We start from the raw sequence: 17,704 nt of genomic DNA on the forward strand, positions 1-17,704 counted from the left end.
CCACATGTATTGAGTTGAAGTTAATACTTTACTTTCTGTTTGCAGCAGTTACAGCAACAGACATCAAACACTGCTTCCACCTGGCACCTCTTCTTCCATCCCAATCGTGCCAAGATAGAACCCAACAACTTAGATATACAGATGACACCTAGTGGTTACTCCAGGATACTACACCCCATTTACTTGACATTTTAGAATGCTGCTTGTTCATCCACAGACAACCGAACCGACGCTTCTGACTACAACGCTCTCTTGATGTGAGTGACGTGATGATGATGCTTGATTTGTGATGTCAAAGCACATGTGGCGCGCGCCTACTCGCATCTCGCGAGAAGCAGCGTTTGTTGCCAAGTACTATTCATTCCCGGGGATCAACGCCCACTAATAAAAGGTTCACTTTTATCTTTATCCACAATTATTTTATTTTAATTAATTTTTTTTGCGGCCGCGGTACATTATAAATGTAGCCCAAAAAAAAGCAACCCGCAACTCCGTATTTTTTCCCGCAACTCCTTTTCTAAAATAGCCAAATTGTGCTGAAAACCGCTACCCTGGCAACGATGGTTGGGCTGAGCCCCGTTTCCATGGTGATGTTCTCCGCTCCAGTTCAGCGCGTGACCATCAAGTGTTTTCAAAATATATTTCAATATATTTAACAGTGCTTCAGACATGATGTCTAATATTTCTTCACTAGTTTATGTTAATGGCTTCGTGGTGCGAAATAAAAGTTTTTTTCTGCTAAATTTGGACTAAAGCCCATCTACATTTATTTTTGGGCTAAATTTGGATTAAATTTTTTTTTTTATAAAATAAGAGACGTTAAATGTCACTTTTTTGTCTTAATTTGGACCAAATCCGATGGAACAAATGAAGACCAATTTTCAACATCGCTTTTTGGTCTAAAAGATGGCCATGACGGGCCGTCTTGATTTAGACCAGAATACGACGTCCAAATGACGTCCGGTACTGGCTTGGTGGGAATGACTCAAATGATTCGCGTACCCGCTCTGAAGTTGCGATATGACTCAAATTATTCGCGGGTCCGCTCTGAAGTCCTGATCTGACTCAAATGATTCGCGAACCCGATCTGAAGTCCCGATCTGACTCAAATGATTTGCGAACCCGATCTGAAGTCGCGATCTGACTCAAATGATTCGCGGACCCGCTCTGAAGTCGCGATCTGACTCAAATGACTCAAATGATTCGCGGACCCGCTCTGAAGTTCCGATCTGACTCAAATGATTCGCGAACCCGATCTGAAGTCGCGATCTGACTCAAATGATTCGCGGGCCCGCTCTGAAGTCCCGATCTGACTCAAATGATTCGCGAACCCGATCTGAAGTCGCGATCTGACTCAAATGATTCGCGAACCCGCTCTGAAGTCGCGATCTGACTCAAATGATTCGCGAACCCGATCTGAAGTTCCGATCTGACTCAAATGACTCAAATGATTCGCGGGCCCGCTCTGAAGTCCCGATCTGACTCAAATGATTCGCGAACCCGATCTGAAGTCCCGATCTGACTCAAATGATTCGCGAACCCGATCTGAGGTCCGGATCTTGACTGACTCAAGGCCGTTTGTGATGCTTACTTATTACTTATTAGTTATTTATTTAATAACCTTGATGCTGATTTGCTATTCAAGAAACATTTCTGATTATTACCAATGTAGAAAACCTTTCATATTTTTGTGGAAACTGTGATGCATTACATTTTTCAGGATTCACAGATGAATAGAAAGTTCAGAACAACACCTTTTATTCGAAATATAATTGTTTTGTAGAAGTAATTTTTTTGGTCACTTTTGATCAATTGAATGCATCCTTGCTTAATAAATGTTTAAAATTTTTAATTATAAAGTGTAGATATATGAAGTAATTTGTGAGATTTGTTTATCTTGTACAAAATCAGATCTTGCTTACACAAACTTTAAAATAAAATAAAATTTTGGGAACTTTTTAACACAATATAAAAAATTTAACTGTTAATATAAAATAATTTTATTAGCACATTAGCATTTAGTCTAAGAAGCCTTCAGTCTAGATCTACAAAGAAAAGGCCAAGAACATACACATCACAGGATATGGCACAAACAATCCCAAAGAGTATTTCTAAAGGCCCCAAACACACACACACACACACACACACACACACACACACAGATCTGTCAATGCAGATTCTGCTCTCTAGCGGCCAGCAGCAGCACTGTACATTTAATTAGGGTCAATAAATGATAGATAGATAGATGACACTATTTCTCTCTCTCTCTCACACACACACACACACACACACACAGCTGGAGATGCATGCTGCAGAAACACTTTAATAATCCATTTCAGTTCGACTCTGAGGTGTATTTGACATTCACTGAATCTGTATTCGAGTTGTGTATAATAGAGATGATATTGCACATAGACAGATACAGCAGGTCACGTCTGAAAACAGGCTTTAAAACTGACAAAATAATTATTAAAAAATGTCTTTGTTTGTGTTGAAAAATAAATGTCAGAGTTTGATGGTTAAAAGGCACATGTGCAACAGCAAAATAAATATATTCAAAATAATTAATAAAAAGGCTTTACAAATGTAAAAATATTAGCCTTAGTTAAAAACACAACATTTTAAGTAGAAATGTCAGAAACTTAAAAATAGAATAAATTTTAAATGGAATTCGTACAGTATTATGGAATGATCTGTAGTTAAGTAAATACATCTATAAATATTCATAAACTCTCTATTTGTAAATATTCCCACTTCCTCTTAAGGATTTTCCCACACATTAAATTACATTAAATTAATTTACGGTCACACTTTTTTCTAGATTATTCCTCTGGCTCAGAGTTTAACATCTGTAAACATACATGTTCGCTCTCTATTACATCTGGCAGTTAAATAATCGATTTATTAATTAACAAAATCAGTTAAATGTGGCACAGACAGTGTTTAATGTTAATTTGACTGCAGCTGCTATATGAACTAATGTTATTTTCAAATATTGTGTGCGTGTTTAAAAGCAGAAGTGATGTGAAGAACGAGACCGCGGTCGTCACTTCATCTTCCAGACTTTGTTTAGGACCTTCACAACCTCCTCGTAGATGATGAAGACGATGGCCACGTCCAAACACACTCGGTCCAGCCGTGGGACCGTGCCCTTGTAAAACCTGCACACACACACCAACACATTCATCACTGAGCCACAGCCATAACAACATCCACTGCTCGACTTCAATATATCATCAAAAACAGACTCTGTTTCAGCTAGCTGCCCAGGCAACATTTAACATTTCTCAAGTCAAACTGAAATAAAAATGATAAAAAAATATATATTTAAAAAATAATAAATTACTATAACTTTATTAAATTAAAATGTTAAAAGAAAATATCAAAATAAAAACTATTTACATTTTTTTATAAAATCTATAATAGTATCTCAGTGATACTAGCACAGATAAATCAGGGGTTCTCGAACAATATCTTTTTTTGTCAGCTGAATCCCTTTGACCTAAAATATTTATTTAATATACGTTATTACTATAATTAAGTTTTATAATATATTATAATATTTCAGGAATTTAACTGTCACACACACACACACACACACACACACTCTCTCTCTCTCTCTCTGTCACACACACACACACACACACACACTTACGCCGCTGGTGCTTCATGCTGCATGATCTTCAGAGCACAATCCATTGTGTTTTTATATTTATGAGCTTCCAAACCCTAAAAAAAAAAACATTTTCATTAAAACTTCATTTCCAACAGAAGTACTCTAGTACACACTTCACCTTAAAAACCTTTTTATTTTATAATAGCAAGTTAATTACCAACATAGTGCTACAATCTCAGCTGACTGAAAAAAAAGGACTGAAATTTGGGGCAAGAAACCATAAATATCAAGAGCTGCTTATTTTATTTAGATTTCTAATATGATATTGATTTGTTTTCTTGTTTCTTCTAATATTTTGTTTTCCTGTATTTTTTTTATTTATTTTATACAGCACTTTCTTATTTTTTTTAAGTGCTTTATAAATCAAATTCTGAATACATTTTAAATAAATGTGAATAATAATCTTGATAACTGATCTGTGCACCTGCATTCTGGTCTTGATGACGTCCAGCGGCGTGTTTCCAAACACACTCGCCGCTCCTGCGATCGCACCGAACGCTCCGGTGATGACGGGGTTGATGGATTTGTTGGGATTGTCACCTAAAACACATCCAGAAAACACCCAATGTGATCGGATGAGACTCTTTCTGAGTGTTTTATATTCAGTGTGATGCTGCAGACTCTCACCCTTGTACCAGTTCCTCAGAGAGGTCATGACGAAGAACCGGATCGCCTGATTGGATCCCTGTTTGAGGACGGTCGCTGTGAGGCCTTGATACGTCCCTCTGATTCCTGAGAGACACATTCAGAGCATCACTTACTACAAACACACATTATATACATCCCATATGCACTTTAAACTCTTTTCAGTGAATTGCAATTTACAAAGATTACAAACTCTGAACAAACATTTTATATCGTTTCCAATACTTACAATTATTCACATACAAAAAGGTTTGTTTGTTTTTTTGAGAAAAGTATACTGGAATGATAGACTATGCCAAAATAATCCAAAACTTAAATACAACATACTATCATTTCTAAAGCAATTGCTTGCTAGAAGACTTTTTTTTTCATTTGACTTATTTGTAGCTCCTAATGTAAAATGAAAGCCTGAAATGGTCCTGGCAAAATACAAGTAAAAATAAATAAATAAATAAATGATGGTGAATTAAATGTAATGCATAATGTTCAGACTGTCATTATCATGATGTGTATAAAGTATTGACAGAAAGACTGAAGTACAGAGCAGGAAATAAAATTAAATGAAATAAAATAAATAAAGTAAATAAAATAAATAAAATAAATAAAATAAATAAAATAAATAAAATAATAAAACGATGAAATGATTCGCGGGTCCGCTCCGAAGTCCCGATCTGACTCAAATGACGCAAATGATTCGCGAACCCGCTCTGAAGTCGCGATATGACTCAAATAACTCAAATGATTCGCGGGTCCGCTCCGAAGTCCCGATCTGACTCGACTCAAATGATTCGCGGACCAGCTCTGAAGTCGCGATATGAGTCAAATGACGCAAATGATTCGCGAACCCGCTCTGAAGTCGGGATATGACTCAAATAACTCAAATGATTCGCGGGTCCGCTCCGAAGTCCCGATCTGACTCGACTCAAATGATTCGCGGACCAGCTCTGAAGTCGCGATATGACTCAAATGACGCAAATGATTCGCGAACCCGCTCTGAAGTCGCGATCTGACTCAAATAACTCAAATGATTCGCGGGTCCGCTCCGAAGTCCCGATCTGACTCGACTCAAATGATTCGCGGACCAGCTCTGAAGTCGCGATATGACTCAAATAACTCAAATGATTCGCGGGCCCGCTCTGACTCGACTCAAATGATTCGCGGACCCGCTCTGAAGTCTGAGGTCGCGATCTGAAGCTCTGAGGTCGCGATCTGACTCGACTCAAATGATTCGCGGACCCGCTCTGAGGTCGCGATCTGACTCGACTCAAATGATTCGCGGACCCGCTCTGAAGTCCCGATCTGACCCAGCAAAAACTCGTTGAAAAGTGAAAGATGAAACGATGTCTTTTTCAGGTCGTGAAAAGACGTCTATAAAAAGACGTCAAAATTACGTCTAAATATGGTTGTAAAGTTAAAGTTGAAAGAAGTCTTTTCGGACCTAATAACAACCGTGCATTATTTTTCATATTCCTAATTAGTGAAAATGAGACAATTCACAGTATATTGACACATTTATTGACACATTACATCTTTCATGTAAATTCTTGATCACATCTTAAGCCTCCTTTGATTAAACAGACCGTAAAAACAGTAATAATTGTTGTGGATGCAGTGTAAAATGTAATTTATGCCTGTAAACTGAATTTTTAACACAATTACTCCAGTCTTCAGTGTTACATGATCTTCAGAAATCATTATAATATATGATTTGCTGCTCAAGAAACATTTCTGATTATTATCAATGTTTAAAACAGTTGTGCTGCCCAATATCTTGTGGAAACCAGTACATCAGTAATTTTTTTAATAGAACTTGCAAAAGAGTAGAATTTATTTTGATTTTTTTAAATCAATTTAAAAGTCTTTACTATAAACTTATCAAATTAATCCATCTTTCTGTATAAATATAATTTTTCAAGACAATAAACTATGAACAATTATAACCACATTAGAACAACCAAAAATTTAAATTCTGTCATTAATTTCTTACCCTCATGTTACCCCAAACCCATAACACCCTTTTGTGCAGAACACAAATGAAGATATTTTTTAACAGATGCCTTGTGTACGCAAAAAACAACAACAACAGCAAAAAAAATCTATTCAGAAATTAGGAATCCCCAATGGATTTTCTCAAAAGCACCAAAAGCGCCAGCTCTCACGCCAATGCAACACTGATGCATCATGGTGCTTGTGTGAATGCGTTATTTTAGATTTAAAAAAATTCTCAGATTTCATTAAAAAGTTCTGCATTTATGTTTCAAAGATGAACAAAAGTCTGGCTTGGAACAACGTAAAGGTGAGTGATGAAAATCTTTGGTTTAACTAACACATTAGGTAAATGGTTTCCCACAGGGGCACCAGTAGATCTCTGCCTGATCTCTGATCTTCTGCTTCTTCTGCTCCTTCCTCCATCCCAATTCTGGATTAATGAGCCACGGCAGATGTTTCCACTTTGAATGCTTTAGCCTCACTGTTTTTTCTCCAACATCTAAAGTGAGAAAGAAAACAGTAACTAAAATGTAAATTAATAATACAAAAACAATGGTTGTCCTTGTCCAAAATGTACAAATTAAAGTGTACTCATTCTTCGTGAGGGATTATTAACTAATTAGTATATCAGGGGTTGTCAACTCTGGCCCTTAAGGTGAGACTTGGGTCTCTGCAGAGTAAAAGTGGGCGTTTATGATTGAGTGTGTGTTTTCAAACTGCTGGGTGTTTCTAAATCATGCAATCAAAATGATCCCCCTTACCTAACCCCACCCCTAAACCTACAGTCACTACGTCAGCCAATCAGGTATCATGGTCTAAAAACACCCTGATCTGGTAACTCCCATTACTTTCCTGCAGAGACCTTTGCTTGGCTTAAGGTCCACTGTCATGCAGAGTTTACGTCTCAATCAGCTTCAGTTTGCCAAGTTGTGAATATATTGTGTACACAAGGTTGCACTAGGTTGGTGCAAAACTCTGCATGTAAGTGGACCTTGAGAGACAATGTTGAGATCTCCTGCAATATGTTCTGAACATGAACTATAAAGAGGCAGAATGACTTACAACACTGGTGTCCAGTCCTGGGCTGGAGGACCACCGTTCTGCAGAGTTTCTGCTGATCCTTGATCAGCTGCTCAGATCTGTTTAACTGGGGTTGGAGCTTAATTCTGAAAAAGAGAAGACAACCAATATTATAATGTTAAAAAGTTAAACAACGTTAAATAATTTGATCCATAAATATGCTCAACATCTGAAAATGCACAAAGATGAGAATAAAGCACTTTCAACACACTGCAAAATAAGCAATATTAAGTCACACAAGCATTTTCTTTTCTTCTTATTATTCCTCTTCCAATAAGTTACAATTACCTTGTGTTTTAATCAATGATTTTCAGTCTCTGAAATAGAAAAGATCTATCAATGATGAACTATTATTTACCCCGTTTGTATCTGCGAGGTGTTCATTACACATTTCACCTGTGTGTTAAGATCAGTAATTATAACTGTCGAATGTCTGACTTGACTCAATGTATTCTGCCCCTAAACATATGATTAGACTATCAGTCAAATATCACCAAGATTTTAAAATTCAGATTCGACTATGAAAAACCTTAGTCGGGTCACCCCTAGTAATTTCACAATGTTAATATTTTACTGTATTTTAATCAAATAATGCAGCAGTGGTGAGTATAAAATATTTATTTTAAATACATGATAAATCTGACCCTTAAACGTTTGAATGGTAGTGTATGTTTGAGGTATTACTTACTAGTCATATGTTTCATAATGTCTAAAAATGTTCTTCAGCTGGATACACGCACGGCCTTCAGCATGGAAGAATCTAGAACATAAACAATCTGTCAAAGCCAACAATATTTATCATACAATGCCAGGTTTATTAGAAATAAACAATAGCAGAGGTGAAATGCAGAAAAGAAAAATAATTTACAGATTATACAAACAAATTAAAAGAAAAATAACAGAATTTAAAGTTTTAGGTTTACTAACTGAGTAATACTCTTACAGTGTGGACATCAAAATAACTAACAGGCAAACAAACACACACACATATTATGAAAATATTATGTAAACACACACATATATAAGAAAATTACAGATTCATGCTGATGTAGGCGAAATATATTGTGAAAGATGCATATAAAGTTACCTCTTGTAGTTAGCATTACGGTGCTAATGGACTTTTTCTGAAGACACTGCCCATTTCTATAAAGTACATTTTCAACAAAAGCGTGTCATTTACATGAAAGAAAGTTTCAGGGACCCTTTTATGTAACATTTGTGTAATTTAGGGATTAAACTTACCTGAAATGAGAGAAAACAACCATGAGAGACAGCTTCCGTTCAGCTGCTTGACAGTTGGGCTGAGCCCCGTTTCCATGGTGACGTCCTCCGCTCCAGTTCAGCGCGTGACCATCAAGTGTTTTCAAAATATATTTCAATATATTTAACAGTGCTTCAGACATGACGTCTAATATATTAGCTCACTAGTTTATGTTAATGGCTTTGTGGTGCAAAAAAAAAAAAAAGAGTTAAATTTCGCTTTTTGAGCTTAATTTGGACCAAATTCGACGGACCAAATGATCTGATCTGATCCAAAAGATTCGCGAACCCGCTCTGAAGTCGCGATCTGACTCGACTCAAATGATTCGCGGTCCCGCTCTGAAGTCCCGATCTGACTCAAATGACTCAAATGATTCGCGGGCCCGCTCTGAAGTCCCGATCTGAGTCGACTCAAATGATTCGCGAAACATCTCTGAAGTCCCGATCTGACTCAAATGACTCAAATGATTCGCGGGCCCGCTCTGAAGTCCCGATCTGGCTCGACTCAAATGATTCGCGGTCCCGCTCTGAAGTCCCGATCTGACTCAAATGACTCAAATGATTCGCGGGCCCGCTCTGAAGTCCCGATCTGGTTCGACTCAAATGATTCGCGGTCACGCTCTGAAGTCCCGATCTGAGTCGACTCAAATGATTCGCGAAACATCTCTGAAGTCCCGATCTGACTCAAATGACTCAAATGATTCGCGGTCCCGCTCTGAAGTCCCGATCTCGCTCGACTCAAATGATTCGCGGCCCCGCTCTGAAGTCCCGATCTGGCTCGACTCAAATGATTCGCGGACCCGCTCTGAGGTCGCGATCTGACTCGACTCAAATGATTCGCGGACCCGCTCTGAGGTCGCTATCTGACTCGACTCAAATGATTCGCGGACCCGCTCTGAAGTCCCGATCTGACCCAGCAAAAACTCGTTGAAAAGTGAAAGATGAAACGATGTCTTTTTCAGGTCGTGAAAAGACGTCTATAAAAAGACGTCAAAATTACGTCTAAATATGGTTGTAAAGTTAAAGTTGAAAGAAGTCTTTTCGGACCTAATAACAACCGTGCATTATTTTTCATATTCCTAATTAGTGAAAATGAGACAATTCACAGTATATTGACACATTTATTGACACATTACATCTTTCATGTAAATTCTTGATCACATCTTAAGCCTCCTTTGATTAAACAGACCGTAAAAACAGTAATAATTGTTGTGGATGCAGTGTAAAATGTAATTTATGACTGTAAACTGAATTTTTAACACAATTACTCCAGTCTTCAGTGTTACATGATCTTCAGAAATCATTATAATATATGATTTGCTGCTCAAGAAACATTTCTGATTATTATCAATGTTTAAAACAGTTGTGCTGCCCAATATCTTGTGGAAACCAGTACATCAGTAATTTTTTTAATAGAACTTGCAAAAGAGTAGAATTTATTTTGATTTTTTTAAATCAATTTAAAAGTCTTTACTATAAACTTATCAAATTAATCCATCTTTCTGTATAAATATAATTTTTCAAGACAATAAACTATGAACAATTATAACCACATTAGAACAACCAAAAATTTAAATTCTGTCATTAATTTCTTACCCTCATGTTACCCCAAACCCATAACACCCTTTTGTGCAGAACACAAATGAAGATATTTTTTAACAGATGCCTTGTGTACGCAAAAAACAACAACAACAGCAAAAAAAATCTATTCAGAAATTAGGAATCCCCAATGGATTTTCTCAAAAGCACCAAAAGCGCCAGCTCTCACGCCAATGCAACACTGATGCATCATGGTGCTTGTGTGAATGCGTTATTTTAGATTTAAAAAAATTCTCAGATTTCATTAAAAAGTTCTGCATTTATGTTTCAAAGATGAACAAAAGTCTGGCTTGGAACAACGTAAAGGTGAGTGATGAAAATCTTTGGTTTAACTAACACATTAGGTAAATGGTTTCCCACAGGGGCACCAGTAGATCTCTGCCTGATCTCTGATCTTCTGCTTCTTCTGCTCCTTCCTCCATCCCAATTCTGGATTAATGAGCCACGGCAGATGTTTCCACTTTGAATGCTTTAGCCTCACTGTTTTTTCTCCAACATCTAAAGTGAGAAAGAAAACAGTAACTAAAATGTAAATTAATAATACAAAAACAATGGTTGTCCTTGTCCAAAATGTACAAATTAAAGTGTACTCATTCTTCGTGAGGGATTATTAACTAATTAGTATATCAGGGGTTGTCAACTCTGGCCCTTAAGGTGAGACTTGGGTCTCTGCAGAGTAAAAGTGGGCGTTTATGATTGAGTGTGTGTTTTCAAACTGCTGGGTGTTTCTAAATCATGCAATCAAAATGATCCCCCTTACCTAACCCCACCCCTAAACCTACCGTCACTACGTCAGCCAATCAGGTATCATGGTCTAAAAACACCCTGATCTGGTAACTCCCATTACTTTCCTGCAGAGACCTTTACTTGGCTTAAGGTCCACTGTCATGCAGAGTTTACGTCTCAATCAGCTTCAGTTTGCCAAGTTGTGAATATATTGTGTACACAAGGTTGCACTAGGTTGGTGCAAAACTCTGCATGTAAGTGGACCTTGAGAGACAATGTTGAGATCTCCTGCAATATGTTCTGAACATGAACTATAAAGAGGCAGAATGACTTACAACACTGGTGTCCAGTCCTGGGCTGGAGGAGCACCGTTCTGCAGAGTTTCTGCTGATCCTTGATCAGCTGCTCAGATCTGTTTAACTGGGGTTGGAGCTTAATTCTGAAAAAGAGAAGACAACCAATATTATAATGTTAAAAAGTTAAACAACGTTAAATAATTTGATCCATAAATATGCACAACATCTGAAAATGCACAAAGATGAGAATAAAGCACTTTCAACACACTGCAAAATAAGCAATATTAAGTCACAGGTGCATTTTCTTTTCTTCTTATTATTCCTCTTCCAATAAGTTACAATTACCTTGTGTTTTAATCAATGATTTTCAGTCTCTGAAATAGAAAAGATCTATCAATGATGAACTATTATTTACCCCGTTTGTATCTGCGAGATGATCATTACACATTTCACCTGTGTGTTAAGATCAGTAATTATGACTGTCGAATGTCTGACTTGACTCAGTGTATTCTGCCCCTAAACATATGATTAGACTATCAGTCGAATATCACCAAGATTTTAAAATTCAGGTTCGACTATGAAAAACCTTAGTCGGGTCACCCCTAGTAATTTCACAATGTTACTATTTTACTGTATTTTAATCAAATAAATGCAGCAGTGGTGAGTATAAAATATTTATTTTAAATACATGATAAATCTGACCCTTAAACGTTTGAATGGTAGTGTATGTTAGAGGTATTACTTACTAGTCATATGTTTCATAATGTCTAAAAATGTTCTTCAGCTGGATACATGCACGGCCATCAGCATGGAAGAATCTAGAACATAAACAATCTGTCAAAGCCAACAATATTTATCATACAATGCCAGGTTTATTAGAAATAAACAATAGCAGAGGTGAAATGCAGAAAAGAAAAATAATTTACAGATTATACAAACAAATTAAAAGAAAAATAACAGAATTTAAAGTTTTAGGTTTACTAACTGAGTAATACTCTTACAGTGTGGACATCAAAATAACTAACAGGCAAACAAACACACACACATATTATGAAAATATTATGTAAACACACACATATATAAGAAAATTACAGATTCATGCTGATGTAGGCGAAATATATTGTGAAAGATGCATATAAAGTTACTCTTGTAGTTAGCATTACGGTGCTAACGGACTTTTTCTGAAGACACTGCCCATTTCTATAAAGTACATTTTCAACAAAAGCGTGTCATTTACATGAAAGAAAGTTTCAGGGACCCTTTTATGTAACATTTGTGTAATTTAGGGATTAAACTTACCTGAAATGAGAGAAAACAACCATGAGGAGAAGGGTATTCCTGCACAACCGGAGGCTGCAGTTTCAGGACCGCAATTCTGTGACCGCAGCTTTAGGACCCTAGTATTTTTGTGACAGCGCCACCTACTGTACTGAATCAACACTAATTAAAGATGGACGACGTGGACAGCAACCAGACGGTGAGTAACGATATTTAATTAAGTTTTATTTTATAACGTTTAAACGGTGCAAAGTTTACATAGTGAGAACTGCTAACTATGAATAATTAATTCCCACCAAATTAAGAATTTGTGAGCTAGTTTTATTAATTAATACGACGTTAATTCGTGGCTATGATTTCATAAATCCTAATTGTGTTTTAATGACGAATCTAGCCTTCACATTAATTAAACTTATCAGATGACAAGAGCATGGTTGATGTAAGGTTTGTAAGATTTACCTGCAGCTTAATGTATTAGAGTGAATACTGGCTTAATAGTCGTTCTTTTACCATATTTATGTATAAAATATATTTCATAATTAAACTGCACTGACTTGCTAGTTGCAGTATGTGTTAGCCTGTTGTTTTGGCATTGTTTTGCAATGATAAATTAGGCATTTGGCAATCTTAATAGTTTGTTACAATTTGGCCTAATCTGCAGGTCTACTCCACATACAGTTATACATTGCTATCATGTGTTAGTTTCTGTCATGTTTTGCATGGCCAATATGAAGTGATTTTATGGATTCGATTAGGCTCATTGTAGGACAGATGATTAAAAAAGGCACTAGGGATATTTTCATGATCTCAAAATATTCTAACAAGTACACTCTCACTTTTCCAGGATACATATAACAATCAAAAAGGGAGATCCCTGCCCGAATTGAAGAGATGCACCACATGCTGCAAGGACTTTCACTTTTCATATATATATATATATATATATATATATATATATATATATATATATATATATATTCCAGTTGAATATGTTAAACAAATGTTTCTTATTTATCTCTCTCTGTCTCTCGCTCTCTCTTTCTCTAGAGTTGAAGCCTACAGCCATTCTATCCATGCAGCAACTGATGGAGAAGGGGTTCACTTTGGTGCTGTTGTGATGTTGTCACAAAAAAGACATGTATATACAGTACAGACCAAGAGTTTGGACACACCTTCTCATTCAAAGAGTTTTCTTTATTTTCATGACTATGAAGATTGTAGATTCACACTGAAGGCATCAAAACTATGAATTAACACATGTGGAATTATATACATAACAAAAAAGTGTGAAACAACTGAAAATATGTCATATTGTAGGTTCTTCTTTTGCTTTGATTACTGCTTTGCACACTCTTGTCATTCTCTTGATGAGCTTCAAGAGGTAGTCACCTGAAATGGTCTTCCAACAGTCTTGAAGGAGTTCCCCGAGAGATGCTTAGCACTTGTTGGCCCTTTTGCCTTCTGTCTGTGGTCCAGCTCACCCCTAAACCATCTGGATTGGGTTCAGGTCCGGTGACTGTGGGGGCCAGGTCATCTGGCGCAGCACCCCATCACTCTCCTTCTTGCTCAAATAGCCCTTGATGCCTTCAGTCTGACTCTACAATTTTCATAGTCATGAAAATAAAGAAAACTCTTTGAATGAGAAGGTGTGTCCAAACTTTTGGTCTGAACTATAATATATATATATATGTATATAAATAAACATTCTTGAATCATTCTTGTGTCTTGTCTTGCCTCTCAACAACTTTTAAAATATTGGCAGTAATTTAGTGACTCCATACACTGATTCCAACTTTAACTTACCTGATAATGAGCTAATTCCCCTTAAGGAAGTGAATCAATATACTGTATAATTCAAGAGACAATTCAAGACTTTTAAGGTTCTTCATTTTTACAATTATTTTAACATTGATATACAACAATTTTACAAAATTTATATTTCATTTATATTTTGTGTAAATTCATGTTTAAATTTAAAATTGTGACTCAAAGCACACTTAGTAATTTAACTCTGCTGCATTTTGAATCAAAAATCACATTTAAAAACATGCTACTGAGATTAATATATTGATGCTATATACAAAGTAACGTGACTGCAAACTAAACCAACAGGATACTAGAACTGCGTTCCTGAAACTGCAGCCATGGCTATATTGGCCAGTACTGTAGGTGGCGCTGTCAGGAAAAACTAGGGTCCTAGAACTGCGGGCCAGATCTGCGGTCCTGAGTCTGCAGCCTCCAGTTGTGCAGGAACATACTATTGACCATGAGAGACAGCTTCCGTTCAGCTGCTTGACAGTTGGGCTGAGCCCCGTTTCCATGGTGACGTCCTCCGCTCCAGTTCAGCGCGTGACCATCAAGTGTTTTCAAAATATATTTCAATATATTTAACAGTGCTTCAGACATGACGTCTAATATATTAGCTCACTAGTTTATGTTAATGGCTTTGTGGTGCAAAAAAAAAAAAAAAGAGTTAAATTTCGCTTTTTGAGCTTAATTTGGACCAAATTCGACGGACCAAACGAAGAACAATTTTCAACGTCGCCTTTTGGGCTTAATTTGGACCAAATTCGACGGACCAAATGATCTGATCTGATCCAAAAGATTCGCGAACCCGCTCTGAAGTCGCGATCTGACTCGACTCAAATGATTCGCGGTCCCGCTCTGAAGTCCCGATCTGACTCAAATGACTCAAATGATTCGCGGGCCCGCTCTGAAGTCCCGATCTGAGTCGACTCAAATGATTCGCGAAACATCTCTGAAGTCCCGATCTGACTCAAATGACTCAAATGATTCGCGGGCCCGCTCTGAAGTCCCGACCTGGCTCGACTCAAATGATTCGCGGTCCCGCTCTGAAGTCCCGATCTGACTCAAATGACTCAAATGATTCGCGGGCCCGCTCTGAAGTCCCGATCTGGTTCGACTCAAATGATTCGCGGTCACGCTCTGAAGTCCCGATCTGAGTCGACTCAAATGATTCGCGAAACATCTCTGAAGTCCCGATCTGACTCAAATGACTCAAATGATTCGCGGTCCCGCTCTGAAGTCCCGATCTCGCTCGACTCAAATGATTCGCGGCCCCGCTCTGAAGTCCCGATCTGGCTCGACTCAAATGATTCACGGTCCCGCTCTGAAGTCCCGATCTGGCTCGACTCAAATGATTCGCGGACCCGCTCTGAAGTCCCGATCTGACTCAAATGACTCAAATGATTCGCGGGCCCGCTCTGAAGTCCCGATCTGACTCAAATAATTCGCGGGCCGCTCTGAAGTCCCGATCTGACTCAAATGATTCACGAAACCGCTCTGAAGTCCCGATCTTGACTCAAATGACTCGAGGCCGCTTGTGATGCTTACTTATTACTTATTAGTTATTTATTTAATAACCTTGATGCTGATTTGCTACTCAATAAAACATTGATTATTACCAATGTAGAAAACCGTTTATATTTTTGTGGAAACTGTGATACATAAAAAATTTTCAGGATTCACAGATGAATAGAAAGTTCAGAACAACAGCTTTTATTCGAAATATAATTATTTTGTAAAACTATTTTTTTTTGTCACTTTTGATCAATTGAATGCATCCTTGCTTAATAAAAGTATTAATTTCTTGAAAAAATTTTTTTTTATGTAAGTGTAGATAAATGAAGTAATTTGTGAGATTTGTTTATCTTGTACAAAATCAGACCTTGTTTTACACAAACTTTAAAATAAAATATCATTTTGGGAACTTTTTAACACAATATCACAAATTTAACTGTCAATGTAAAATAATTTTATTAGCACATTAGCATTTAGTCTAAGAAGCCTTCAGTCTAGATCTACAAAGAAAAGGCCAAGAACATACACATCACAGGATATGGCACAAACAATCCCAAAGAGTATTTCTAAAGGCCCCAAACACACACACCCATACACACACACACACACACACACACACACAGATCTGTCAATGCAGCACTGCACATTCAATTAGGATCAAGAAACGATAGATAGATGACACTATTTCTCTTACACACACACACACACACACACACACACACACACACAAACACACACATGTTTGTTTTTGTGAAAAGTGGGGACATCCCATAGGTGTAATGGTTTTTATACTGTACAAACTGTATATTCTATGGCCCTTTACCAACCCTACACCTAACCCTAACCCTCACAGGAAACTTTGTGCATTTTTACTTTCTCAAAAAAACTCATCCTGTATGATTTATAAGCGTTTTGAAAAATGGGGACATGGGTTATGTCCTCATAAGTCACCCTCTCCTTGTAATACCTGTGTCATACCCATGTCATTACACACACACACTTACGCTGCTGGTCCTTCATGCTGCATGATCTTCAGGGCACAATCCATTGTGTTTTTATATTTATGAGCTTCCAAACCCTAAAAAAACACATTTTCATTACTTCTCCAACAGAAGTACTCTAGTACACACTTCACCTTAAAAACCTTTTTATTTTATAATAGCAAGTTAATTACCAACATAGTGCTACAATCTCAGCTGATTGACAAAAAAGGACTGAAATTTGGGGCAAGAAACCATAAATATCAAGAGCTGCTTATTTTATTTAGATTTCTAATATGATATTGATTTGTTTTCTTGTTTCTTCTAATATTTTGTTTATATTTTTTTATTTATTTTATACAGCACTTTCTTATTTTTTTTTGTGCTTTATAAATCAAATTCTGAATACATTTTAAATAAATGTGAATAATAATCTTGATAACTGATCTGTGCACCTGCATTCTGGTCTTGATGACGTCCAGCGGCGTGTTTCCAAACACACTCGCCGCTCCTGCGATCGCACCGAACGCTCCGGTGATGACGGGGTTGATGGATTTGTTGGGATTGTCACCTAAAACACATCCAGAAAACACCCAATGTGATCAGATGAGACTCTTTCTGAGTGTTTTATATTCAGTGTGATGCTGCAGACTCTCACCCTTGTACCAGTTCCTCAGAGAGGTCATGACGAAGAACCGGATCGCCTGATTGGATCCCTGTTTGAGGACGGTCGCTGTGAGGCCTTGATACGTCCCTCTGATTCCTGAGAGACACATTCAGAGCATCACTTACTACAAACACACATTATATACATCCCATCATATGCACTTTAAACTCTTTACAGTGAATTGCAA

General features: G+C 37.2%; 1 protein-coding gene and 1 long non-coding RNA gene across 10 annotated transcripts in view; both read right to left on the reverse strand.

Moving 5' to 3' along the window:
• Nucleotides 1-17,704, reverse strand: part of LOC127963489 (tricarboxylate transport protein B, mitochondrial-like) — a 64,003-nt gene that overhangs the window by 11,082 nt on the left and 35,217 nt on the right. For 2 of the 8 annotated variants that reach the window (XR_008154836.1, XR_008154838.1), the window contains exons 7-11: nt 17,306-17,421; nt 16,875-16,948; nt 4,304-4,408; nt 4,101-4,216; nt 3,701-3,729 (exon numbers count right to left, since the gene is read on the reverse strand). Coding sequence is in view for 4 of the 8 variants with exons in the window: in XM_052563431.1 (XP_052419391.1) it covers nt 16,871-16,948; nt 17,306-17,421 (194 nt within the window). In the remaining 4 variants the exon portion in view is untranslated. Of the gene's footprint in view, nt 1-3,700; nt 3,730-4,100; nt 4,217-4,303; nt 4,409-16,309; nt 16,949-17,305; nt 17,422-17,508; nt 17,614-17,704 lie in introns of those variants that run through there. The other 6 variants (XR_008154837.1, XR_008154835.1, XM_052563429.1 and 3 more) reach the window with 6 other exon arrangements.
• On the reverse strand, nt 5,930-11,686 carry LOC127963495 (uncharacterized). 2 transcript variants are annotated; one of them, XR_008154843.1, is made up of 3 exons: nt 11,617-11,686; nt 11,311-11,414; nt 5,930-6,809 (listed from the first exon to the last, which is right to left on the reverse strand). It is a non-coding gene; the product is annotated as an uncharacterized LOC127963495 (long non-coding RNA). The 2 variants fall into 2 exon arrangements; XR_008154842.1 differs by lacking the exon at nt 5,930-6,809 and adding an exon at nt 9,702-10,747.

The sequence above is a fragment of the Carassius gibelio genome, chromosome B8 (genome assembly GCF_023724105.1).
Source record: "Carassius gibelio isolate Cgi1373 ecotype wild population from Czech Republic chromosome B8, carGib1.2-hapl.c, whole genome shotgun sequence".
Taxonomy (NCBI): Eukaryota; Metazoa; Chordata; class Actinopteri; order Cypriniformes; family Cyprinidae; genus Carassius; species Carassius gibelio.